Raw genomic sequence first — 27271 nt, 5'->3', positions numbered from 1 at the left:
TGAAAATCAGAACGCTATTAAAACACCAAAAAAAATTCAGTAAAAAGTGGCATCTTTATTTCTCTTTAAATTTGACATTGTGAAGTTCACAACAATGAAGAGCAAGCCAGTTCAGAGGAGAGAAACTTGCAGACAAAGTAGAAAAGTTTAGTATATGTGTCCAATAACCAATAAAATGCCTCAACTCTAACTACCAACACAAATGCTTACTTTGGGAGTTACTTCAATAATCCAGGTTTATTTTGTTGCACCGCTAGAGTGTTCGTAGAAATTATGTTTTGTTTGTACACAACTCCCAGCAAACGATGCAAAATCAATTCTACAGATTTAAATTTCCCCAGAGCTGTTAGAGAAGAACAGAAGGAACATCTTACATTCTGTATGTTGCACAAATTTGTAGGAGACAACTGAACGCATACCAAGCCACACACACCCACACGGACACAATCATCCACATTTATGCATAAAAACAAATCAAATCCATCCAAAAAAATAAAGGTTAGGTTTATTTTTTATGTCTGAGGGAAATCTTGAGATATTCTGATATATGAGTTAGAAAAGAAAAATCAAAGCAAAAATCAGACAAACTATTGGACTACACTCTTAAAAATGCAGATCTTCTACATTTTTGTCGATGCACAGGAATGTCGGACATTTAATTAAAAATACAAAAATAAAATAAAATTAAAAAAAAGACACCCACAATCCAGAGTAAAAGTCTGAAGGGGGTAGGGGGTGTTGGACCAGGGCAAAAAGATTTGAGAAGAGGAAGCGGGGTTCAATCCGAGTTTTCTTCAATCTGCTCCCTCAAGGTCTACAGCAAATGACCAGAGTACTGCTTCACACTACAATGAAAACAAAACAGAGCGGGAAAATGAATACCAAAAAGTATTTGCATTTCACAAAATTAACAGCGTAAACACTGCAACTGTTGCAGGATAATGATGTGAGAGGATGAACTGCAGGATGAAACAAAGAGCACAGGAGAGAAGATATGATCTGGGAAGAGGAAAGGAGAAAAAGAGGATTGTGGCTAGCAGGTGCAGAACACAGAAAAGGGAAGACAGGAAGGAAGAGGGAGGCGGGATCTGTTATCATGGCAACAGTACACTACTCATGAGACAGGGCAGAGGGTTTGAGAATGTATTAGCAATCGGGCAAAGCTCAGATGGCATCAATAAGGAAATGGTGTGTATTATACGTGCCTACTGGTTGCCAAGGGAGACAGAAGAGGAGGAGCCTGTGCTATTTGGCAGACTGTGATTTGTTGTCGCTTAATCTAACTAAAAACAACAAAATCACTAGTCTTCCACACAGCAGCAGCCAGGGAAGAATCAATCCACTCCCTGCTTCACATTGAAACGGCTCTGATGGCAAATAGACATCGTATTTGTCTTTTCCGTCTACTGATCAGATTTACCGGACTAGTGCGAGTCAATCACAATTGTCTCCCGCACTGCCCCTTTATAAAAATAGCTAACAATATGCACCTTTAAGCATGCATACTCCTTCACAGCCATTTCATGTAAGAGGAAGGTTAGAAGTAGTTGCAGGTTGCATGGGGACGAAAGGAAGGGGGTTAGTGAAGAGAGACCGCAGGCAAAAGAAATGTATAATACAAGAAAAACTGGCTATCTAGTGTTGGAATGTAATTCTATTAAAAATATGCTAATCGGTGAACCATATGTGTGATTGCACAAATTGAACAATTAAGTAACTTTAGTCATGTTTGCACAGAAAAAAAGCTGAAAAGCTTCAGCATGTTGGCGGCCTGCACGATTCGAGTACTACTGCATGAACATTTTCACCTGTTTGGAATTTAAGAATACAATTTTATGACTTTAAAAGATATAATTTAAAGAAAATAATGGCATTTCAAATAGGATTCTGAGTCAGGCATTTCTACTGGTTAGGACGGAATAAATGCACCAAGCAAGAACTTGCCTGTTCTGTAGAAGGTACTGGGCATTCTGGATCTGGTCCTGGGTACCAGTGATGGTAATGATGCGATCCTCTGAACCCTCCAAAGGTTCGTCTATCTTGATGGAGGCCCCCGACTCGTGGCGAATCTGTTTGATCCTCTGGCCTCCCTTACCGATGATGGATCCAGCCAGCTGTTTGTGGAGAACACCACAGGAAAAAAAATGGAGTTAGGGAGGATCTGGCCTTCCATCCATTACAGACATTTGCTTTACTGACTGAAAGAAAATATGCTACAGTTCCTTTAGTAGAAGTTTTGAATCCAAGAAACACATATGCATTTACACATCAAATCACGTGTCCTTAATCAGAATTTTACTGAACTACTAGAAACAAGTAAAAATGAAAGCTTGCTCCAGGTTTAGATGAGACAAGTTTATTTGACTAAAAAAAAAAAATTCTGTATTTAACCAGGCAATCAAAACTGTTGAATTGGCCAATTCTGACCTCTGACCCACTGTTTAGTAAATCTTAATTTAAATATAAAATTATTTTCTATTTAGAATTAAACATAGTAAACATTAAATAAATTTGACTTCATAATAAAAACTCAGATTAGCTGAGCAGAAGCAGATAAAATGTAGCAAAAGAAAAAGGAAAACTTCAATACAAAAAACAATTCAACTACATTTGTACAATCTGAGTCTTCAGCTAAAGCAGATCTCTCTCTGGTTGCCAAGCTGTTGATGTCATTGTCATAAACTCACGTCTTTAGGGATTGTCACTTGTGTGGTGATGACAGGACCGCCCATGTCATTATAGGATCCACGTCCACCTGAAGGCACGCAAAATACAGAGACTGTTAGAAAATAAAAAGATTCAAGACAAACACTTGTGTCTTTTTACCAAAACTGCTGAGTACTGAAAGAACAGATCAAACGACAATTTGGCCTTGTCAAAAAGGCAAGGAAAAGCTTGTTGTGACTGCAAAGCTGCCAAGTTGTAGTAATACAGCATCATGGTGTGTTAGTTACATGAGTGCCGCTACACCAACAAATGAGTCACATAGATGTTTGGAAGAAATAAAGTTGTAGAAGTAGGTGACTGAAAAAACTACCAGTGACAAAACCGGAGCAATATTTTTTTCTCCCACACACTACTACAACATTCCAGCCTTTGGCCAGATTTTTTGTGACATCAATAAGGTTAGAACTGCTGTTTTATTGAGTGCTTGGAGAATGAATAGAGTGAATAAAATATAAATACACCAAAACAAATCGGAACTCTGGAAATGTCTCAGACTGGAACTGATTGGGGGCAAAGGAGGAATACTAACCTGACTGGTAGCTATCCCAGGAGGAGCTGTTATCTGAGAAAGACAGGAAAAATATCCAAGATTGTATACAAAAAAACCCACTAATTTGCCACATAATTCAAAATGTACTTTAAAAGCTACAAAATACACCACAGCATCAATTTAATGTGAATAGAAAAAGAAATCTCAAGTCCTCTGTTGTGACAAAAAAAAAAAAAATCAATACAGTTTTACACAAATTACAGCTGCCATTTCCTTTCAGTCTGATTCCCCATCAATTTCTATCATTTTGTCTTCTTGCTTCCTTATGCTGGGGAGAAATCTGAGGCCTGCAGTCTTATGAATGCAGCAGCCTTGTAACAACATTTACACAATGCGAGTGAAAGAGCTTTGTACTTACCATATCCACCACCACTCTGCAAGGAACAAACAAAAAGACAGAAGTGTTACAGCGAGGAAAAAGATACATCCCTCTCCCTCGACTAAAGAGCAGATAGAAATCGCTACAGGTTGGTGAGCAGAAACCTAACGAGGCAGCCTCGTTCAGAGTAGACCCAATTGAAAACCACCCAGTTTTCATCCATGAGACAGACTCCACCTCCTTTCCCCCCTCCCCATCCCCACCCCTTTTCCTGTCTCTCTTTGCATCTCTATCAGCCCCCATTTTCAGCTGCTGCTGTTACCAGGGCAACAAGCAATTCAAAAAGCTGTTGCTGAGCAACGGTAGGCAGTATCCTGCCAGGTCTCAGGGAGAGAGAGAGAGAGACAGGAAAAAGAGAAAAAGGCAAAAAGAAACCTTCCAGTCTGTCAAGAAAGCATTATTAGTGCTTAGCAACGAACCATGGCCACCCCCACCTCCCCACCCTCTCCACTCCCAACATCCTCTCTCTCTCTCTTCGCAGGAAAAACAAGCTGGCCATGAAAAATACACAGTAAGAGGGCAATTACAGCTGATTATTATGGGGTGTCTCCTGCTGAGGTTATTGTGGTCATTTGGTGGGGTGGCTTACACCATGCAAAAAGTGCCTTGGATCTATGGACATTGCTTTGTTGTTTTGTCACAAAAATACTATATAATGGCAGGACAATGGACAATCACAACATATTGTCTTGTGCTAGCCTGAGGATGCTCACACTTAATAGGATGCGAACACCAGAGCTGCACGCATTTAGCAAAGGGTCACTAACCATGTTATCACTGTAGCGATCCGGTCTGCCTCTTCTGTCACTGGCGATGGGGAGGAGAACAGACAGGCAGAGAGAGAAACGGGAAGGGAAAAAAAAAAGTGAGTTGGACGGGAAAGAAATAGAAAATACTTGGAGGAGGAAAAAAAATCTTGAAAATATTCCATGAAAAATTTCTGGTCTAGGTCAAACTGCACACACACGCTGAGCAAGATTACAGTATAAACACATTTCCTCCCAACCATCTTCCCACACAGTAACAGGAACAGCTCTGACAGTGTTATGGTGAGAGGAGTGACAGGTGGTGGTGATGCTGATCAGAGCCAAAGGCTGCTGTTATTTCCCTCCTAAAAGCTGAGCACAAATAGTGAAAATAGCTGACAAAATGTATTAGGATTGTACTTTTGTACTCCATAATAACACATGCGCGTGTGCCAACTTTGAGTAGACCTTAAATGTGAGGGGATTTTAGCATCAGTAACTGTTTACGTTGACATTTTTCCTCTAGTCCTGTAACACAATTTGTTGTTACAAAGAAGTGTTATGCCATGCCTGACAATTGAAGCTGCACAATATTGGAAAAACATACCACTGTATTATTTATTACTGCAAGGATTTGTTTTGGTGGAGATTTTTCTTTCCTTTCCTTTTTTGTCTTTACAATTTCACCCTCACCTTCACTGCAATCTATATCTACTTAGGACATCTTAGGCTGTAAAGGGGCATCCCACTGGACAAATATGGAACGTTTAAATGCATGTTACATGAAATATAAATCGCTTAAATATTGGTGCAAATAAGTTATTTTTGATTGCCATTTTGCACAACTTGATACAAATCAATATATTTGACAATCGAAAACCAAAATCTTCAAAAAATGTTAGAGAGAAAAATCGAGGAACAGAGATTCTAAAGCATATACAAGAATTGACCAATAGATCTATGACACTATTACAGAGTAAAAAATGAAAATACCAGTTTCTAATATAAACAATGTTTCCATCTTTCTACCCTCAGTTTATTGAAAACATAGACTGCTGATGGTAAGCAGTCTACCATAGGAAAAATATTAAATTTAGAATTTCTTTTCTTTTCTTCTTTAACTGTGTACTTTTCGGTCTTTTATTTGGAGTCCCTTGAAAAAGAGATTTTTAATTTCAATTAGTTTTTTATCCTGGTAAAATAATAGTTCAATAAAAAAAAATTCAGTTCCTCAACATTTGTTGAAAAAGTTGAATGTGGTTAAATTTGTCATTTTGGCAAAGAAAAAAACTTAGCTGCAGGTTTTTTATGAATTTACCAGAACACCTTAAAGCTCTCATAAAACATCCTGTGCTGAATTACAACAAACATCAGTGAATATATTGCTGACCGAGCGCTTGGCCGGATGATACTTTGAAGTCCAAGTAGTTATTTGCAATTTTGATAAACTGAAATATAATTGTAAACTATTATGCAGTCCGAGTTGTCAGAGAATGAGAGTCAGCACTAGAAATAAGCCATCCATGCAATCAAAAATTCTGATTACAAAATATAATAAACACTTTTAGGAACTGGAAATTTATTCTTACTATTAAAGAAAGAGCATGCCACTCAATAGTAACAAAACAGATAACAGACAATCCCACATGGCTTATTTTCTAACATAAATTGAAACAAAAATCTTAACACATTCCTGTTAGGAGGTTTAGTCAGAAGTTTGGAAACAAAGACTTACTTTGACCTGTCATCTGAGCCACGGTATGAGTCATAGTAACGATCGTCTCTGCTGAAACATGGAAATGGGAAGAAGAAAAAGGACAAACACAACCAGACATACAGTGATGAGCACTTATGCTTAATGAAATGATAAATACGAACAATAGTTTTTCATTAAAAAGCAACATTAGCTCACATATTAAATAATAAACATAATTGTTTTGGTAGAAATGAGAATTTATCTGAATGGAGAGAAAGCAAAAAAAGCTTAACATTTTCAGACAAAGCAAAAGAATAGCCACAAGAGAGATATTACTAAGGTAAAACTCAAAAACTTTACATAAAACCAATGAGAAAGTGCATGCAGGCTGCTTGCTACTCCAAAATTCAGATTCAGAAAGCAGCACTGAGCTTACCCTCCCCTGTATGGGTGACCCATTGGCATGTTTCGAGGACGCCCGTTTCCCCTGCCAACCCTACTGGGGTGGGGTGGAGGAGGACCCCGGCGGGGGCTGATATCATCGTAATCACGGCGTGAGGGAGGCAGGGGTCCACGCGCCCCTCGGCTGGAAGGCATTCTGTCATACCCGCGGTCACCACTGGACCTGCCTCCACGCATGGGGAAACCTCCCATGAGCCTGCGGCCGCCTCCCCTCTCCTCAAACATCATGGTGAAACCACCATACTCGTATGTCTCATCATAGAAGTTAGGGTCGTAGGGTTGTGTACGGCCTTTTATTGGAGCCTAAAGTGGAGATAATCACATTTTAAACAAAAAGAAATATTTTATACTTTTTACTTTTATACAGTAGTATATCTGTTTTATATGCAAGGAAACCTTTTTAAAAATAAATATTCATATGACTGAAGAAAATCTAAATCACACCATCAAGTAAGACATTTAAGTGGATATCTTTAAATCATTACTATATCATACGTAACAACACACTCAATAAAGGGCTTTGAAACAGAATCAAGTCTTAATGTGTAAAGCCTGAAAAGCATAAAATTCACTCATTAATAGTGGAAATCACTCTTACTTCAGAAATGAGCTCCAGCATGGTCTTGATGCACTCCACCACCCTCTCCATTTTACCACCAACCAGCACCACACGGTCCGTTGACTGGGGACAACACTCCTGAAACAGCTTGATGCTGGTCTTTGTGTTCTGCAGAGACATGCATGAAAGACACACATGAGTAGGAAGAGAGAGAAAAAAAAGCTCCAACAAAACAAAGGCGCTTAAAAAGGAAATCAGAAGGTATTAATACTGATTAAAAAAAAGGGGAAAAAAAGGAAATTTCACAAGATACTTTTTCAATGGAGGAAAAATAAAGTACTAAAATTTGTATATTCATATACCTCCCGAAGCTCCTTGATCTTTGCTCCCTTCACACCGATGATGGAGCCCGCCAGGCTCTGATGGATCAGCAGACGGAGCTCACAATCAAAGTCGTTGCCATTGTATTGCTGGTACTGTAAAAACAGAATAAAAGCGATATGCTGACAACAGTTTCCACACATTCCTTCCTAAACAAGATCATAAACTTGCCTGAACCATTTTCCTTCATTCTGGCAAAAATCAATACAGTTTTGCTGAAATGTTTTGTCTTTACATTTTCACTTCATGTCCTACATTCTCCTGTTTGAAAATTACTCTGACCAAAAAAAAAACACAATCATTGGAAACTTAAAAAAAAATAAAATAAAAAAATCAACAATAATTTATGAAATTTTTTATTATTTTTTTTTACATATTTGTCAGAACAGTTTAGTTTTTTGCAAATTATATCTTTATTGTATATTGCATGTTTTCTTAATATAGTATAGTCAAAATGTGTTTAATTTCTTTGCATAAATACAATTAAACCATTACATTTTTGGTCATGGTCATCTCATTGTGAGAACCTGAAAGACCCATGACTAATGCATGGCTTTAAACCAAAATCAAACTAGTCATGTTGACACAGTGTCAAAACAGAATAGTAGAACTACATCACCTACAAAGCAGATCAACAAATGACAGCAAGGAAATCAATCACTGCTCTCTGTACAACTTATTTGAAATGTTTTAAAGTGTTACTAAAGATTCATAAAAATCAAAGCCAAAACAACTCACTTCTTCCAATGTAGGGATAATCTTGAGTAGGATTTCTCCAATAGTCTCTATGTCTGCACTGATACTCAGGATTCTTCATAGTTTATCCACCAATGACAAAACAGAGCACGGCAACAGAGAGGTGGGGTTGGGGTACCCCGGAGGCATCCCAAGGGAGGAGAAAACAAAGTTTCAGATTATAAAGTTCATTAGACCTCTGGTTTAACTCATAAAAAAAGCTAACACTGCTAGAAGTGGAGAATAAAGAGCTACCTCAATTATAAGGTCCTGCGTTTTCTAACATTTTACACAATAAGTTGGTGGTCATTTTATAGGGAAGGTGAGGAATATAGTACAATAAAAAGGCATCCTTTCCCAGAGACAAGCAGTACAGTGGCAAAATAAAAAAGGACCCAAAAGAAAGGGGGACTGGATTTGGCAACCACTGAGGAAGCAAGATGGGGAAAGTGAAGTTTTAGGAATAGATAAAAGTGCCAGAGAAAATTCTAAAAGGTTTATGGTATAGGTTGGTGGATGCACACCACAAAAAACTACCCTCTAAATGAGGTGAAGGACACAAAAGCCAAGATGACAAAGATGTTTTGTTTTTACCATAGGGAATTTAAGTTTAATTTTAATTAAATCTAGTGGCTGAAATATTGTTGTCTGCACCCACCTGTGGCGATACAGTGGTTATACTGATAAGGAGAACTAAAGCAGATTACACATGGAAGCAACATAGTCTGCAGATGAGCAAAAGTGACAGAAGATTATGCTATTGTAAGGTTGTAAATTTGATATCGCTGGAGTTAATGCTTATAACCGGGTCAGGGAAATTGAATTATATGAACTCAAATGAAGCATGGATGGACTAAATCAAAACCTTTCGTTTCAAAAACTCCAGCAATTAAGGATTTGCTTACATGAAAGACAGACAAGGAAACAAACACACTCACTACTTAGGAATCAATAAAAAAAATAATAAAAATCTAAATTTTGATATTTGGACTACAAAAAGAAAATAAAATGGGATGAGACTAAAAGCAAGTGAGCTCATAGAACTAACAGAAAACCAAAAACACCATTATTTATACACAAACACTGAGCTTTTAGAAAGGGAAAATGAAGAAGATTTACAGGACAGATGGCCACAAATAAGAGAAACCTACAAACCCTAAAAGAAAAAAAATCTACACAAATTATAGCAGACATTTTCAAAGACAGTGGAATAACCCTGACAGCACCAACTTTAGATACAGTCCTGACATGACTTTAAAAATGGCATAGAAAGGATATTAACATGATGTTTAACAGGCAGATTAGGATAAAAATCGTATTTAGGCTCAGTCTGATAAACTTTAAATATGTTTAAACATAGTGACTTGACAAAAGGTAGGACTACAAATTATTGTTCACTTCTTCTTGTTTGTTTGACCTGTAGTCAGGCATTGAGAGGGAGGAGCTTAGGGACATACCGCTCAGGCCCACTGCTGTCTGGGACTGACACACTGGCATTGTACTGGGCGTGGCATGGGCAGGGGCCAGGGCCATTCGAGCACAGATGTCAATCAAGTAACACGCCCATTTAGGGACAGGGCACGATTATGGGCAGGGCCAACCAGGGTGTCAGGTGGGCGGGCGCAGGAGGGGCCATCCAGAACATGGGCAACAGAGGAGGAGGAGGAAGTGGGCAAAAAAAGTAAAGAGTAAAAATAATAAACAAGGAAGAGGGGAGAGGAATACATTTTTAATATACAGGCTCTGCAGTGTTGAAATGCGATTTTAAACTGATTCTCTCAGAGATTGGGTTGTCAAAGAGAGAAGAGGAGAAACTGACATTGGAAAAAAGGGAAATGGCATATTAAAGAACACGAAAATTTAATGTTGGGGGAATAAAACCAGAGACAGTGAAAAAAGAGGGGGAGAACAAACTGTAAATGACCAGAGAAAGAGGCAATGACATAGAATTATTCAATAATTGGCCAGTTTTCAGCAACATTAAAATATATATGTATATGTATATATGTAGCTATTAGCTATATGTAGCTAATATAAATAATATTAGCTTGTGACATTAAGAAATCAGCACTGTGCCAGTTTCATTCTAAATTAACTAGAGCATTAATATTGCCAACTGGATTAAATATTTTAACATTATAAAAGATAAATTGGGCTTTTATGCCTTTGTCCAGTTTAGATGGATGCAAAAAATATATGTTGTTCAAGCTACAAAAACAAGATGAAATTAACTCCAGAATTTTGTCTGTATATCTAAAGGAATAAATTGGCTGGTTTGTTATGTTTACAATAAAGGAAATAATTGAAAATATTGCAATAATTTTTAACACTTAAAAAGGATTGAGGCAAAACCTGGTCCTGTCCAAACAGAGAAGGTTGAGTCTGAGAGGCCAGTGAACACAAAAATGTTCTTTTTGAATTTCTGGCTGTGATAAGAAAACTTTGATGTACTCACATCTGAACGGAGGGCTTTGATGTTTTTTCCACCCTTCCCAATTACAGCTCCTGCATTCTGCAATACAAAAGAAAAATTAAACATCACAATCGTAAGATGTTTAGAAAAAAAAATGTAAAGACGATTAAGTATGCTCAAATAATCAGAAATCATACTAGTAAAAAATATAAAATCTTAAAATAAGAGCAGAATTTACAATTAGACTAAATTTTGAAACAAAACAGGGCTGAATTACTTTGCTCTGCAGGAGAATGCGGAGCTCTACCATCTCATCACTGTTTCTGGAGCGTTTGAATGATTTCTGCTCATCTGCATCCTCAGCAGGGCGTTTACCTGGAATAAGAAAATAGAATAAAAATAGACACACTGACAACACTGTAGATCCCTTTCAAGAAAATGTTACTCATAAGAAATAACTTCATAAATGTCCAATTTTTCATATACTGAAAATATAATAGAAAAGAAATATGATTATAGAAACTAATCATTTTAATTACAAAAGAAAACATGCAGGTCTCACAAAAACAAAAAAGAACATTTAGTTTTAGTGGAATACAATATATCACTGCTACCATGTACATGTACAAAGACAAAAAAAATGAATATCTTTAAAGCGCACAACATAAATAAGTTACACTTTATACCATTCGTCTCTGTGTTGCTAAATGAGGTCTCATCTTGCTGATCAATTTCTGTGTCCATGGTCTTCAGACAGTATAGTGGAAAAAGAGCACCTTGATCCGATGTGCAGGTGACAGGAGCAGGAAAAGGTAGCAGGAAACCAGCCCCTGTTTGTGTTCTAGTCTCCTGGCATGTTGAAGGCGATAAAAATTGGATAAGAAAAAAGGAGAGGAAAAAGGCAGGTCAGCTAGTCTGAAGTCAGCATTAAAATTGTTAAAACGATTAGACAGCCTGGACTCACCGATATTTATTACAGGGAAAAGGGCGTGTTCATAGGCGGATCGAAGTGAAGGGGGCCAAACAGCTCTTGCAACCTGTCAGGGAGGGAAGCTCCTTCTTTTAATGTTGACATGCAGCCAAACAAAACTGATCGCACTTTCATTTTGCATCGTGCAACCATGATGTTGCATAACAAAGAACAGTAAGCGACAAATACTGATATTTATGGGACAAAGTTCTGTTGTTTGGTCGGAGGGCGCATACACAGACCAAAGGATAAATTAATCAAATTGTTACTCAATTAAATCGTATCGTACGCAACATGCTACAAGATATATATGTACACACGCGCTGATCGATTAACAGACCTCAGTTTTTAGTTTTAAAATACAAAAGAATATATATTACGTATTATTCTTGACAAAACTGGAAGTGAATTAGTTCAAATTAAACTGAAGGCACGTCGTGGAAGCTGGTTTACGATTCACTTCCTCCTGGTCGGCAAATATGCAAAACGTCCCTCCACTGATTTTAGGCGTGTGGAAGACATCAGATCTAGTCGGTGTAAAAATTATAATAACTTTGAGTTAATAGAATACTAAAATAACCGTTTGGTGAGTATCAATTTAGTCCATGTAGTCGGACTCCGGCTTCGTCGTGCTAAATGGCAGCCGTTGCTTAAGCCTACGGAGCCACGCATTAGCTTAGCCAGTCATTTCCCCGTATCTGAAATCAAACTTTAATATAAAGTAGCCCATAACTACTACGCGCAAACTGTTTTGAGATAGTTTATATATCTAAATTTCAGCTGGCAACTCCAGTTGGAATGATGTCCAGTACAAAGACCAACAGTAACGATTCAAGCTAAAGGCTAGCTAGTTTCGCCATGTTGCCAAGGCAGTGCGTAACCGTAGCTAGGTAGGCCAGCTTTTAAGGCGCCGGACACAGATGAAACAACTACCATAAAACGTACTTTCTCGTAGTTTTACGTATGCATACCAATTATTTTTAACCAACGGTGCTCGGAAAAAAGCTGGAAATATCGCCAAAAAACACAAACCTGCAGCGTTATCACCTCGCTAGCTTGCTTACTTCCTTCCTCCTTTCCTTCTCTTCCGAGCCTGGAAACGAACAACTCGGTGTACTGTGTCCTGATTGGCTCAATGGAAAGTACGTTAACGGTACGAGGACTGCCATTGGGTGGAAATATTGCCAATCATGTGAAGAGGGGCGTTTCTAACGCCTTATTTCCGGATGTGGATATGCAAAGCTGTATTTCTAGTTTATTTTGTAGGTAAAAATAATTTACCTACCAGCCTAATAGTAATCTGCTTGTTGTTATGACATCTCTTATAGTAGGTTTGTAATGTTTTATTGGGCAATTGTTGTGTTCCGGATGTTTTGAGGACATGGACAGCTATTCCCTCGGTCTTGCTAACTGATGTTTTGGTTAGTCAACTTTGGCGCCTTCGGTTGGTACTAGCTCGCCTTGTGGATGAAACGCTTTCATTTTCTGCTTGGGTAACACTACGCAAAACATACTTTAGCGTGCATACTTTTCTTAATCACAGTATATAATTGCTTTTGTTTTGATGCCTCTTCTTCTTTTTCAGTTTACATCCACGCTACACTTTCATATTAATCATACATATTAGGATAGGGACTAATGAGCCCTTACCACTCACACTCCTATGACAATTGATTTGTATCCGTTGTATAATTACATCCTGAAATTAAGAAAATCAACTAAATAAATCAACTGATAATTCTAGATTAAAGACGGCTCACATAACAACGTTTAAAAGTTGTCTGTATGTAATTCCAGATAATAGTGAGAATACTTGCAGAAAATACCAGCGATATAAACTGCAGAGAACATAGAGGAGGATGGCCCCGGAGACACCCTCAGTAGTACGGGCTACTCAAGCCTGGCTGCAGTCCGCTCGCCATGTCCAGGTTCCCTTTGCCTGGCTTGAAGCCTGCGTTGAGTGGATTCAAGGAGAGACTGGAGGAGCAGATCATCTGTCTCAGCAGCAAATCAATCAGCAGGTAGGTACAGCCAGGTCATCACTCTGGTCTGACAAATCACATCATAACATCCATTTCAGTGCTGTTTCTGTCTCCTTCTTTCTTACTGTCTCTACAGGTCGCACAATTGCTTTACGTGGCAAACATCCGTTTGTTTTTACACAACATTCAAGGGGGAGAGTTAGATACTTTAATGATCAGTGAGATGTTTAGACTCAGTTTTTATTATTACTTAGAAACTGTGGAGTATTCATTACTTTTACAGATTTAGAGCATACTTAGAAAGTCCAGAGAACACTTACTTATACTTATCTAGCAACCCAGAACAGGAATTAGAACAAACTTAGAATCCAGAAAAACTACCTAGCAACTACGTTTTAGACTCCTATTCTTCCGACCTAGAAAAGGAATTAGACCATTGTTTACTTGCTTATACTTATCTACCAACCCTGAATAGGAGCACCTAGTTTATATACTTTGGATCAACATTACTACGTAGACTACTTTTTAGACTCCTGTTCTTCCAACCCAGAGATGGAATTAGACCAGAGGATACTTATCTAGCAACCCTGAACAGGAGCACCTAGTTTACATACTTTAGATCAACTCTAGATTCTTTTTCTTCTTTTGCTCTTTCCTTTGGTTTGTTATTTTGTTTGTATTTCCTTTTAATTCATTCCTGTAAAACACCTTGTATTGCCTTGTTGCTGAAAATGTGCTATATAAATAAAATTACATTTACCTTACCTTTACAATAAAGGGAGAGAAAGCACAGAGATCTAAGATGCTGTTTTAAAGGAAACTGTATTTCTATTAATTGTTTAGTTCTGTGGATTAGTCAGGGAGAGAGTGAGAGAAAAACATTTAGCAAATAATGGAAAGGCTAAACAAAGAACTACAAAACTGGTCTTGTTTTATCCTTTTGAACTTTTTAACCTCTGGTTTGACACATAATGTAATGAAATATGTTAGCAATCATTTAGAAAACTCCCAGTTATAGTACAATTTTACCTTCTTTGGAATATACTTGAATACCACTGCTTTTTAGAATGCTAACTTCACCTACCCAGGCCCAGAAGACCAAGGAAAATATATTCAATTTTTATACCTTGTTATTTTATATTTAATTAAGAAAAAACATAATCTGTTGAAATTGTAATTTGTACATTCAAGCTTTGCAAAAACCAGATCAATAATCGATCACAAACCTCAGTTCATCTCTAGCTTAAACTCATGGAGAGTGTAAGGGACATAACAGTGATAGAAATGGCATCATCATTGCGATATTTAGTATCAACAGCATGCTTGTTTTTATAATATTATGCAGCTTTAGTAGTTTTTTTTTTTGTTTTCAATTTGCAAATGAGAATTTTTAGGAAAAAAATTTAAATGTACTATTTCCCAATTGAAAGCATTTCACATTAACTTTGAAAGCCCATTACCATAATTATTTAATAGTTACAACAGAGAACAATAAGATCAAATCATGGTATGTGCTGATCAGGTGGAATAAAATGACACCTCCTAGTCTGAAAATCCCTGGTTTCTGTTGCAACAGATAGCAGAGAAGAATTTTAGTGTAAACAGCACGTATCCGTCATGCCGGGTGTCAGCTGTACCAGCTGGTGGTGGCGTCATGTGGGGTATGTTTTCTTGCACTGACGCATCTCTCATACGCCACAGTGGACTGAAATATTGCTACTGAGCAGCTGTGTCCTTCCAGGGCCAAAGTCTATCTCTTTTCAAACAGATACTTGTCAAAGATATTGCTTCATTTTTCAGGGGTGGGGGGCACATAGTCTCCTTATGGTTCCAGGATGACCATGTTATCAGTCTATTAAGGTAACCCACATGGTTCCCAGATGCCAATCATTCCAGAGCACTTTTTTTATATGACGCAAGCGTACATGTGCAAACAGTCATTGATAAGAAATGAATAAGCAGCAGGGATTTGATCATGCTACTGAGTCACTGCGCCTCAAACACCCTGTGACGAGGCTAATATTTTTGTTAAATCATAGCTTTGACTAAATCAAACTTTTCAAAATGCATCATTTGACCTCCCCCAGCAGGTCAAATAATCAGTTAAATAATTAGTCACCTGGCAATAATTCGATGGTCAATCATCTTTGTGAAATTAAGAGATTTGGTACAAGTGTCACTTAAAACTTTCTGTTTGGTGCACAATTTTAGGTCCTGGACCAGTGGCTCCTGACAGATCTGAGAGACCTGGATCACCCGGTTCTCCCTGAAGGACTCGCTCAGGCCCAGAAGACAGAACTCAATGGCACCTTTTGTGTCCAGGTGCTGTTTTCTTTTTCCTTAAATGCATTATTTTCTCTCTTGCTTGGGATTGTGGAAGTCTGGCCAAAAACCTAAAACTATATTTTAAAAAAAAAGGATGATGAAAAATAACATTTTGTGTTTAAAAAGAGATCTACAGTATTTTAAGCTATTCTTTAACTGTCAGCAACTGCAGTTTTTATGAAAACCACTTGAGACCTAATCTAATAAAACAATAGAATGCTTCATTTTAAAATACTCATTACAGCGAAAATAAACATGGTTTCAGGTAAGTACATATTCATATTGCCAACGTGACCCATTATGACTTCAGAACTATGAATTATTATGAATATGGATGCTTTGTGTGGCATAAATATCAGCAAATTAAGATCAATCAGATTTTAGATAGACAGGACACAGACCGGTTGAGAAAAAGATGAGCAATTATATAACCGGCATTGCTGCCTTGATTCATGTTAGGTACATTTTCAGAAAAAAAAATCTTTTTAAGAAAACTAGATTATTGAAGACCAGAATGGTAAAAATAAAATAAAATAAAATACAGTTTAGTGTGGGTACTCAGTCCCAATCGTTTCCCTCCTCAGCTTTGGCTGTATGTTTTTGTTTATAATTTCAAATAAATAAGGAAATTCAGGAAATAAAGTCAAACATTAAGCCTTGTTGAATTCAACAACTATATATAAAAACATTATGAAAAAGGGGTACAAGTTCCTTAAATGCAGAAAATAGAATTGTGGCAGAGAATACTTGGAAGTTTTTTTTATTATTATTTCTTTGAAAAACTTGATTAAAGTATTTTGGAATCCCCAGAAGAAAACGCCTTCATACCTTACACTTCTGGCTATAATTGAGTTCTGTGATGGTTACAAAAAAAGAAGAAGTGCACTATCTGTTGGTTTGCAGTACATCTGGTTCTGAAATTATTTAAACACCAATTCAAGTGTACAGAAATACAGATCTCAGATCCAACCTTTTCAGCTCCATCTTTGCTGTATTTCTCAAGCAAAGATGGAGCCAAATTAGGGAAATTTGTGGAAAACTAATACCCTAAATACATTGGTTACATTAAAATGGCTTAAAATCTCAGAACCCTACAATTTCTAAAGCATTCAAAATGATAGCCTTAGACAAACTATAATTTCATATTTTTACCTAATAGTCTGGTATGGAGGGTTTATTGAATTTTCATCCATTACAGCTCAGGCAAAAAAATAAACTTAGCCTCTAAACCAAAAAGTACAATGTGAAAAAAAGCAACTAGATGATCACAAAATAATTGTGAAGGCAACTTGAACCAAAGCTGATTAGTCTCCTTTTGCTTCAGGTTGACTCATTGCTGGATGTCAGCCAGCCTGCATATGGTCAGCTGCAGAAGTGGAGGGGTACAGACTGCACCAATGACGAGGTCTCCGCTGTCACACAGACCACTCAGAGGCCCTGGGAGGCCAAAGCGACCCGTATACTGCTACTCCAGGTCACAGTCACTTCTTCGTTTTGGCTTATGAAAAAATAAATTTCTGTGTTGATCTGTGTAGAAATTAAAGGAAACATGAATGTCATGCCTTCTTACGTAAACATGTGAAAGCATAATAAGTAGGTTGTCATAACTCTTTTAGTTATGACAACCTGTTTTGTTTTTTTTCAAAAGGTTTCCTTAGAAGAGAGCTTTAATTGAAGGCATTTTTCATTAACTTGCTTACTGGTTTTAGCACTTTGATGCTAAAAGCATATGAACACTGAACTTCTGAATGGCTGCACAATGTTTGCTGCTAAGACCCCACTTCATCTTTTATTTAGTACGATGGTGAATACGTCTGCTGCTCTTTCTGAATCAGAGTGATAGGATGCAATCTGTGAGAGCACAAAGAGGAATAAATTGTAGAGATGTCTTATTGCGATGTTTATCGTAAGACAATCATTTTCTCAGAATTTGTGCATATATTATATTGCTAACATTTTTTGGAAAGTTTCAAAAGTTTCTTGTTTTTTCTGCTGCCTTTTATTTTTCCAGACCAAAAGACCATTAACATATAACTGAAACAAGATCTTTACATACACTGTGTGAAAAGACATATAACCCTTTTTTTCTCTGTCTGATATTTATTTAGACTAAATTGTTCCTGTTTCAGGTCAGTTTGGATTACCAAAATTGTTTGTAGAATCCTAGAATTATAAAGGATTTATTTAGTAATTACTTCCTTCCGAATCAAAAGTTTACACACAGAATAATAACCATACATTTAAACAGCTTTGGTATTTGGATTTTGTAAGTTTCTAATTAACTTAAGGGCACAGATGCAGAGGAGACACATGTCAGCAACGTCTCAAATACACCGCTTAAAGTGCAACAATAACTCCAAGCATACAGATAAATTATTTACAAAGTGGCTTTAGGATGAGAAAGTCAAATGTTTTGGAGTGACCATCACAAAGGCCTGATCTCAGACTAATTATACAATTTTATTCAGTCCTAAGAAAATATGTGAAAAATGCCTGAAGTTGAGGAAAGTTAAACAACAGCCTTAAAAATTCTTATTCTTATTCTGGTATTTAACAAGTCATTTTTAATTATTGTTTATTGTATGTAAATACTGTAGTTTTAGTCTGTGACGTCTGCAAAGGTTTGAATATGTGAATGCTAAAGATGCTGTAGCTAACATGAAAACATGATATATTTGCTCTGCAGATTACAGATGGAGTCCAGAGCTTGGAGGCCATGGAGTATCAGTCCATCCCTGCGCTCAGTTCAACACTCAGGTTAGCAACAGATTTATAAAGGACTGGCTGCTTAACACTGTTTCTATCTTTACAGAATCACCAAACATTACATTTACAGTTACATTTTTTAAAAACTGTTATAGCTTATTACTAATTTGTGTTTTCATATTATTGTGTGCATTTTTACCAACTTGTTAATTTTCTAAGTTGCTGTTAACTTTCTTAGGCCTGGAGCAAAGCTACAGTTGCAAGGCAAGATGGTTTGCAGACTTGGTGTTGTGCTTTTGGGGCCGTCCAATGTAAAGATCCTGGGTGGTGAGGTAGAGGACTTGGTGGAGAGGAATACTCAGGTTAGCTGTACATAGAGATACTGGATTTTTCATGCATTTGTTCTGAATCTTTAAAACTTGTTCTTTCTGTATTTTTATCAGTATGACACAGTAATTGTGCACATCTATTATTCCACGACAGGGACAGGTGTTGTGCCGGACGCTGGGCCTCCCAGAGACAGAGCAGCACCAAGACGAAGAGGCTTCGATACAACCACGACAAGGTGGAACCACAAGAGTTTATGGATCTTTGATGAAGGGCGATCTGAATTTCCATTATTTTCACTATATTTTGTGGTACCATTATGTTAATGATAAGAGGGATAACAAAAAAAATATTTATTACTTTTCAGTCTTATTTTAAGTAACTGGCTGTGACTACATGCCACAGCAATGACTGCCCCACAAATGCTGCTCTTGAAATATATATTCACATTTGAAATTGGCTTTTTCAGAACACCAGTCACATAAGGAAGTTTGATTTGTATCACTAACCTGCATACAGTAACTGCATTTAATCATATATTCTCATTTACCGATATTTATTGACTCTCTCATGGAACAAACAATAACAATTTTGAAAATACTGTCAGTTTTTCAATTTAGTATGGCAACAATAAATCTAAATTCTTCTAAAATATTTTTCATGATAATCACTACAATAATTATCCACCCATACTAAGTAAATTAATTTGTTATAATAAAACAGCTAGATGAGAATATCCCGTCTTTTGTAATAAAAATGATCATAATTTTATTTATTTTTTGGTCTGTGAAGACAACCAGGCAGCGGAGGACCTGGAGGTGGACGATGCGGAGCTCTTGGCCAGTCTGGAGGAACACAGTGAGGCTGAAGTCATTCAGGTTCAGCCATCTAGAGATAGTGGTTATGGGACTGTGCAGGAGACCTTGGCTCTGTCCTCCGTCCTTGGAGACCATGTCTCATTCAGGTCAGTGGTCAACTGTCCCAATATGTTGTGCTTAATTTTTTTTGTACGGTTATATACTAGTGAAATTAAATAGTTCACATGCTCGTCTTTGAAGAAAATGGACAAAATGTTGGGGTGACATGTCTGTGGGTGTTCTCAGGTTCCCGTTATTATCATGCCACTTGGTACAACAAATGCAATGAGTTCAAGTGTTGGCCTGCCAACACCTATCTTAGACAATTTTAACTACTGTAGTTTAAGGTGATGTAAAGTTTGCTGTCAGAACATAATTTTCTTGCCTTCTTGCCATAATCAGTATATAATTATTTGTTTGAAACAGAGGTGACAGCACAACGCCTGCAAGAGAGTAGTCACTGTAAACCAAGATTTTATATGTATTTTAAAACAAAGACAAAAATTATTACTATTATTGTTCAGGCTCTTATAATTATTGCTAAAAAACAAATTAACTTAGCCCTTAGATTTCCAAACAAGGTTTTAACACTTCCAGATAATATTCCATGACAGACAGATTGAAAGCTCAGGATGACAAAACAGAGCAAGTTTACCATAAGACATTCAGCCTTCCTGGTGTCTGTTGAAAGTCTTGCTCTCTCACTTCCTCACAGCCTGAATGAACCACAGATGTGTTTTAGAAAACACAGTTGCCCATAAAATATCCTTTTAAATTTCTGTGCAATCCCATTATGGTATTTTAAAAACAAAATACTGACCTAGCAAAAATAAGTCTTCCTCATTCAGTAACAACTTCCCATGCCAACCACATGTCAGCGCCTAACCTTTATTGTGCTTATGTTTGGTGCGTTTACTGGTTCGAAGAAAAGTTGGGATTTTTCAGTATCCAACAGACTGGTCATGCTGGAAATCATTTTGTTCTGATCGTCTACTAATTTCTTGTTGTATGTCTTGATTAAATATAAAAACAAATAACAATTTTTGTCACGGCTTATAAACTATGTTGTTATAGTTCCATAAATGCAAATGTAGCAAGTCGGGGGTATAATCTTGTAGCAGCTACTGTATATCTTACCAGAAACCTTTTCTTTGCAATATTTTGGAAAATAATCAATTTATTTGTATTTTGTAGGACTCAAACTTCCACCCCTTTTCACGGTACTAATTCAACACAAACTAACAGGAGTGGGTCAGTTCGAAGAAACGAGAATGATGAGAACCTCGTTGAGTTGTTCCACTCTGATGTGATGGATCAAAATAGCCAAGAAGACAACATGGCAGACGATGAATTTGCCGATGAAGACTTTCCCCTGGAAGAGTTAGACAGCGTTATATTACAGGAAAGTGGAAATGTTGACAACGATCATAGAAGCACACATCAGAATAACAGAATATTAGAAAATCAAAGCAGTGTGGAAAGAGCAACAAAAGCCCAACCTGTTCGGTTTGAGGCACAAACTTCACATGGATCTGGGACATTTGAGGGATCTGTTCCCTCCAGATCTCTCAAAAGAGATCATCAAGGATTCAGCAGGGAGGCTTCAACAACATCCAAAGCCTTCTTTTCTCCCTCAGTCTTAGAGCCATCGAAAGAGTTAGGGCTGGGTGTTAATGATGATAATTTTATGGATGAAGACATGGACTGTCTTCTTCAAGAGGTTGAGCCCAATCCAGTGCAAAGAGAGAGGTCTGGGGGACTGGCTCAAATCTCTGCTAAAGAACAATTTGGAAGAGATAGAGAAAGCAACACCAGCTCTAGCCTTTCCTGGATGTCCCCAAAAACTGTGACTGGAACATCTCAAGAGAAAATTCACAGTTTAAACGCTGCAGAAGGTGACCCCAGCTTTCCTGCACTCACTCTGACCTCTGTACCTTTTACCTACTTATGCTTACTTGACAAGCTTATGTCTAAACCATGTTCACAACCCACTGAGATCTGCGTCAAAGCCTTCATTGTGACTCTGCTGGGAAAGCTGATCAGCAGTAATGGAGTCTGGAGTGTTTCTGCTTCCATATCTGATGGAACTGGTTACCTGGATGTGGAGTTATCCAATGAGGTTTTGACAGGCTTACTGGGGTTCTCCGTAGCAGAGAAGACGGCTCTAAAGCGTGACCCGTCGCGCAGGGGGGAGCTAGACTCCGGCATGCGGAGATGCCAGGAAGAGCTGGTGGACATGTGCTGCATCATGACGATCGTTGTGAAGCCAGGCAACGGGAGAGCTGTGGTGGCCAAGGCTCAACCAGTCAGCGAGAGAGTACTGCAGGAGCTGGAGCAGAGGGTGAGGGAAAGTAAACGCAGCTGAGTGGAAGTGGGTGAAAATGAGAAAATTACCTCCAATGGAAACATTAAATTGCCCTTCGGCAGAGATATAAAATTGCCAATAAAGCTATGATCAAAATTGATGATCAACCTGCCCCTCTGCTACATTTTTGACAGCAGAAGGTGTGAACTGGGAGTCTTATGATCTGATGATCTTGTGTTGCAATGCATCCCATCTGCTATATGCGAACGCAGCATTCTGCTGTTTGGCATTAGAGGGTTTAATCCTTCTATTTATTGTGCTATTACATATGTACTGTGTTGCGTTTAGTTTACAGAAGAAAGAGGGTATCTAAATACTCACATGTACCTATTAACTGAATGTTGGTTTAAACAACCCAGTTTTAAGCATGACACATTCTGTGTAACATTGAAAACTACATGGAGAGAAGAGTGGAGACGAGAGTAGGGATTCGGGGGTGTTCATGTTCTGATTACAGTAATGAATTGCCAGTCTATGCATTCATGCAGCACGACCATTACTTTTCACTGAAAAGTGATTGAATAGGCAAGGGCAGCATGGGTCTTTAATAAACTTCCTCAGAGGAGAATGAAAGGAAAGCGGGGGATAAAGGAGAGGCGATGAGCTTTGATTATTTCTCTCCTCTCCAGAGCCACGTCCATGGTTTTGGTTTTAAATGTAATGATTTGTTTGTTTTTTTGCTCTAAGTACTGGAAATAAAAAGATAGCAAAAGGTTTATCATATCAGACTTTGCTTCATGGTTTTTCCACTTGTAGTATCTGTGAGCATGGGGAACATGTCTATTTAAGCTTTCTTTTAGTAACCAAGTTACTATTGCGCTGACTTGTTGCACAACCAGCTTTTTCTCTCCTACTTCACATGGTTTGTAACAGTTCTGTTATAGTGGAAACACCTTGCTGCTAATATTGAAGGGTCTAACTTTACCCATCCCATAATTTGCGCAAGGTTTGTAACAGGGTGCTTTCTACAGTAGTGCAGCCTGCTACCCACAGTGAACATTTATTCGTACTTATTATCCATCACCTTTTTCACAGGATATTAGTTTTTAAATTATTCTTCTTAAAAGCCAAAGGTATTTCCTTTGTCTACTAGACATTCATAATGAGGTGATTGTTCCAAACCCTTCCACAAAGCAGTCCTCTCAATCTCTGTACCCATCTAATGTATTTAAACACTGTTTACACAGTAAGGCATAATTGTGATGTTTATAAGGAATTTTTATTGAAACTGCTCTATGCATATATATTCAGCCCCAAAGTCAATACTTTGTAGACAAAATTATAGCTGCAGATCTTTTGAGGTATCATGCCTCAAAAGATGATACCTCATCTTTTGAGGCATGATAGAGATAGAGATATAGGCTAAATAGAGATATAGACAGATTAGATAGATTTGCTTTTCTATAGGCTAAACTTCTTTGCCTCTCAAGCTCAACCAGATCGGAGACTATTTAAGTTCTGCCAAAGCTATCAATTGGATTTAGGTCTGGGCTTTGGTTGAACTATTCTAAAATGTTAATATGCTATAAAATAAATAAATTTATTGTAACTCTTGCTGTATGTTTAGGGTCATCCATGCTTCACTGCCTAGTGTTTCTATGGTGACATGCAGTGTTATTTTTTCACTATACACAGCATTTAGCAATTAAGCGAGAAAGTTATCTTTTGGTGTAACCAAAGCATATTCTTCCAAATGTTTTCACTTTCTCATAGAGGCCACATTTGAAGAGTGTACAACTTTTTTCAGAATCCTCAACTTGATGTGGATCTCAAGAGATAAGCAGAGTTACCATTGGTCTCTTGGCTACTTCCTTAATTAATATTCCCCTTTCCTGGCTGATTTGATAAGGAAGACGACAAGGCCTTTGTAGGTTTTGCATTTGTCATATTCTTCATTTTTAGGTGATGGATATAAGAGTATTCCTTGAGATGCTCGAGATTTACAATGTTATAAACTGACCTTCCTTTAAACTTCTCCACAACTCTGTCTTGCTGATGTTATATCCTTCTCTTCACACCTGTGTGTTAAACAACTGGTTTGTCGGTAAAGTAAAATAATCCATCTGTTCAATAGTCCTTCCTTTTGTATTTGGAAGAGACCTTCTCTCACATTAATCTGTCAAGAATTTTGATAGACAATTCATGGTACCATGAAAGGACTGAAGAAACACAATCCTCATAGTGCTGCCAACTATGTCCAGATGTCCATGTTTTTGGACTGTGAGAGGAAACTGGAGTACATAGAGAAAACCTACAAAATCACAGGAAGAACCAGTTGTGAAATTTCCTCAATCAACTTTAGGCTGTATTTAGACAAAACTCGATCTTTAAAATTCTTCAACATACCTAGACTTTTTGATGGTCCTGTTTCAACACAACTGAGTCCTAGTGCACAAAGTGATGTCCATCAAGACATGGATGAGCAAAATTGAAGTGGAAAACCTGAGTGGCCTCCGCCTACCTCAACACAACAGAATAGATTAATTAGAGCAGATGCTGTCTTGTTTGTCCAACATCAGTGTCTGATCTTACTAGTGTTGTTCTGGAAGAATCCAAAACCTTATTTTAAAGCTCTTCCAGAAATGTCTAAGCTGCTATAGATGCAAAGGGTGGAAGAATATCAGATTTAACCCTGTGGATTAAGACTGGGATGTCACTCAGGGTTATCTGTGCATGAAGGCAAACAGACTTCTGGCAATATAGGGCATGCTTTCTCCAGGCGTCTCTGCTTTTTCTCCAGATATTGCAGCTTCCCCTCACAGTTTAAAACCATGCATCTTAGCTAACTGCTATAAATTGCACTTAGGTCTGGGCATGTATGTGTGTGAATCATTGTCAGATGGACTTGGCTGTGGTGTGTTATGCCGGTCCTGTATTGGCTGAAGGGAATGTGCTCCAGCTTCCCTGTGATTCTGAACGAGGATCAGATAAAATTAGAAAATGAACGAACGGGAGGAGAATTTCTGCTAGCATAATGCACAAACATAAGACACTAATGGCCTTAAAATTAATATTGTTTGTTTGTGAATTCGGTTTGTTGAATTTACTTGGAGCCATAAATATTTTTACTTTGATGGAATGCTAAAAAAAAAAAAAAAGACCCTCATGTGATCATATGATTCCTGGTTTTCTCTGATCCTGAGAGATGAGCACACCAGGTGGTGGATGAACTAATGCAATTATCATGATTTAGTGAGAGCAGTGTGCTGCTCTGTGATTGCTTCAGAGGATTTTCGTCTAAATTCAGCACTGAAAGGAGGTAATCTGACACTTTTGAACTCATGTATATAGTAGTTTATGTATTTATTTTTTATTATTAGGTTTTCTTTCTTTGCTCATGGTGTAGGCATAGTCTAAAAGTCATCTGGCTCATAGTGCAACACAGTGCTTCAGTGAGCATGAGATGCCATTTTCACACATGGATTAGTGACCACACAGTGTGAATCTCTTGAGTGAGCTGGAGAAAACTTTACGGAGCGGTTCAACTCTTTCTCTTGTTATTTTAGGAACCTGTCAGTAAACACAACTGGGATCTGAAATAATGTTGTATTGTGTGACTTCATCAAAACAATATTATTGCATGCTAGGCTTTTGTCTATGCAATGCACTGATAACACAACAGTATGCAGTCTTAAGTGGACTATGTGGACAAAAACTCACAATTATAGTGTGATTTAGATTGATGCAGATTATGCAACCTCTGAACTTTTCTCTTAAAGTCACAGTGCAACCACAATCCTCTGAGTATTTTATTGGAATTTTTTGTGACAGACCAAGTCAAAATAGGAGAGACCAGGGAAGATTGTAACCCTGGAGGAGTTGCAATGACATCAGTTCAACCCTTTAGGGAATAAGGAGGGAATCATGAGATTCTTTCAGTATTTAGCTGCTCCCTCCCAACCCTTCATGGTGGATGTCAGGGGCTGAAAGCTGATGTGTTCCAATATTATTAAGAAAAAAAACAGAAGAAAGATTTTTTTTGTTTTCTTTTCGACCAGAGGCAAACTTTGTTTGACCGCTGGAGTTAAGCACCAGCACCCCTCGTGATCCCAGAAGGGATAAGCATGTTGGAAAATGGACGGATGGTAAACTTTGCTTGGAAATCATGCAGTTACTTCTAGAATCATATGACTAATGTCAATTAAAAATGTAGCTTCTCAAACAATGTGTGGTGCATTTGTCCTCAGCTAATTCCAAAGCAGAATGCTAATGCAGCTAGCTAAACGGTGCAGGGTGTGGTTGTATTAATTTACAAAAAACATGGCATTAGTCAAGAATGCAATCGATGCCATTATGGATTGTAGAACAAACACATGGGTATTTTGTAGAACAGTTAGAGAAATCCCCCAAATTCAAGAAGATACAATCATCCTTTGTCTCCCATGTATGATTGGAAGATGATTTTCATTTTTCTTTTATTGTTTTTTTTTAACAAAAAATATTCTGCAAAACTTGTGCATTTGGGTTCATTTCTATTTCGAACCATCTTTCACTATAGCCGTCTATAACTAAAGAAGCTTCCTTGCTACTCCTACGAGCAAATGTGTTTTATTTACCAGTGATCATGTGTTCCTCACAATAATAGAAAAATAACATACGTATATCCATAATGGCTCCTCTTTCACTCGTCTGTGATTACAATGTCACGCCTTCCAACATATTTAACCTTTAGAAAGCTCAAATATCTTCTTCATACTGTAAAAAACTCCAGAAACATGCCTGGATTTGTATCATCTGTTTATTTGCAATAACAGATGATACAACAAATTTGAAGTAATATTTCTCAGACCCAATGACATCTCAACAAGCGTCTCCTAAAATATATATTTATGCTGAAAGATTAATATAAAGATTCAAGGAAAATATAAGAGAATATATAACATTTTGGGTCTTCTGTTAAATGCTACAACTACTGTGTTTTATTCAGAACTTTAATTTACCGACAATAATTTCAAAATCAGCATGATGGCCGTTATATGTTTTTAAAGTTGTACACAATTTTCATAAAATACAAATTACTTTCAGTCTTTTCATAGTTTAGTTAAATCAAAGTTTCAAATGCCTGTGTGTGATAACGAGCAAAACTACAGG

At 37.5% G+C, this 27271-nt stretch overlaps 2 protein-coding genes and 1 long non-coding RNA gene across 10 annotated transcripts; 1 reads left to right on the top strand and 2 right to left on the bottom strand.

The window, feature by feature from the left end:
* Nucleotides 1-35: 35 nt before the first annotated feature.
* hnrnpk (heterogeneous nuclear ribonucleoprotein K) lies at nucleotides 36-12708 on the bottom strand. 2 transcript variants are annotated; one of them, XM_028034708.1, is made up of 17 exons: nucleotides 12666-12708; nucleotides 11613-11685; nucleotides 11335-11497; nucleotides 10926-11023; nucleotides 10691-10747; nucleotides 9693-9736; nucleotides 8239-8311; nucleotides 7482-7595; nucleotides 7159-7287; nucleotides 6535-6863; nucleotides 6138-6188; nucleotides 4424-4463; nucleotides 3636-3651; nucleotides 3257-3289; nucleotides 2688-2755; nucleotides 1945-2114; nucleotides 36-845 (listed from the first exon to the last, which is right to left on the bottom strand). In XM_028034708.1, the coding sequence occupies exons 3-17, from the start codon at nucleotides 11390-11392 to the stop codon at nucleotides 815-817; spliced, it is 1311 nt and encodes a 436-aa protein (XP_027890509.1). In that variant the 5' UTR covers nucleotides 11393-11497; nucleotides 11613-11685; nucleotides 12666-12708; the 3' UTR covers nucleotides 36-814. The 2 variants fall into 2 exon arrangements, with proteins under 2 accessions (XP_027890509.1, XP_027890510.1); XM_028034709.1 differs by lacking the exon at nucleotides 12666-12708 and having other exon boundaries at nucleotides 6138-6185; nucleotides 11613-11691.
* On the top strand, nucleotides 11663-22908 carry rmi1 (RMI1, RecQ mediated genome instability 1, homolog (S. cerevisiae)). 7 transcript variants are annotated; one of them, XM_028034706.1, is made up of 9 exons: nucleotides 11663-11792; nucleotides 13416-13639; nucleotides 15812-15922; nucleotides 17250-17399; nucleotides 18612-18682; nucleotides 18870-18993; nucleotides 19115-19196; nucleotides 19751-19922; nucleotides 21010-22908. In XM_028034706.1, the coding sequence occupies exons 2-9, from the start codon at nucleotides 13478-13480 to the stop codon at nucleotides 22178-22180; spliced, it is 2043 nt and encodes a 680-aa protein (XP_027890507.1). In that variant the 5' UTR covers nucleotides 11663-11792; nucleotides 13416-13477; the 3' UTR covers nucleotides 22181-22908. The 7 variants fall into 7 exon arrangements, with proteins under 7 accessions (XP_027890507.1, XP_027890506.1, XP_027890508.1 ...); XM_028034705.1 differs by lacking the exon at nucleotides 11663-11792 and adding an exon at nucleotides 11814-12204; XM_028034707.1 differs by lacking the exon at nucleotides 11663-11792 and adding an exon at nucleotides 12823-12880.
* Nucleotides 16670-21251, bottom strand: LOC114155051 (uncharacterized). The gene is made up of 2 exons (XR_003597665.1): nucleotides 21098-21251; nucleotides 16670-17452 (listed from the first exon to the last, which is right to left on the bottom strand). It is a non-coding gene; the product is annotated as an uncharacterized LOC114155051 (long non-coding RNA).
* Nucleotides 22909-27271: the final 4363 nt, after the last annotated feature.

The sequence above is a fragment of the Xiphophorus couchianus genome, chromosome 12 (assembly GCF_001444195.1).
Source record: "Xiphophorus couchianus chromosome 12, X_couchianus-1.0, whole genome shotgun sequence".
In the NCBI taxonomy this organism is placed as follows: Eukaryota; Metazoa; Chordata; class Actinopteri; order Cyprinodontiformes; family Poeciliidae; genus Xiphophorus; species Xiphophorus couchianus.
The sequence above is the reverse complement of the archived record's forward strand: the minus strand, read 5'-3'. Positions and strand labels throughout refer to the sequence as shown.

Bases quoted from the DNA above. Each gene is read 5' to 3' on its own strand.
- hnrnpk (XM_028034708.1), bottom strand. From the start codon at position 11,392: ATGGACACAGAAATTGATCAGCAAGATGAGACCTCATTTAGCAACACA. The intron at 9,737-10,690 runs GTGAGTACATCA...TGCCACGCCCAG, and splicing joins TCAAAGCCCTCCGTTCAGAT to TACAATGCCAGTGTGTCAGT. The intron at 846-1,944 runs GCAAGTTCTTGC...TTTTCATTGTAG, and splicing joins CAGTACCTTCTACAGAACAG to TGTGAAGCAGTACTCTGGTC.
- rmi1 (XM_028034706.1), top strand. From the start codon at position 13,478: ATGGCCCCGGAGACACCCTCAGTAGTACGGGCTACTCAAGCCTGGCTG. The intron at 15,923-17,249 runs GTGCTGTTTTCT...CTTTTGCTTCAG, and splicing joins ATGGCACCTTTTGTGTCCAG to GTTGACTCATTGCTGGATGT. The intron at 19,197-19,750 runs GTGGAACCACAA...TGGTCTGTGAAG, and splicing joins TTCGATACAACCACGACAAG to ACAACCAGGCAGCGGAGGAC.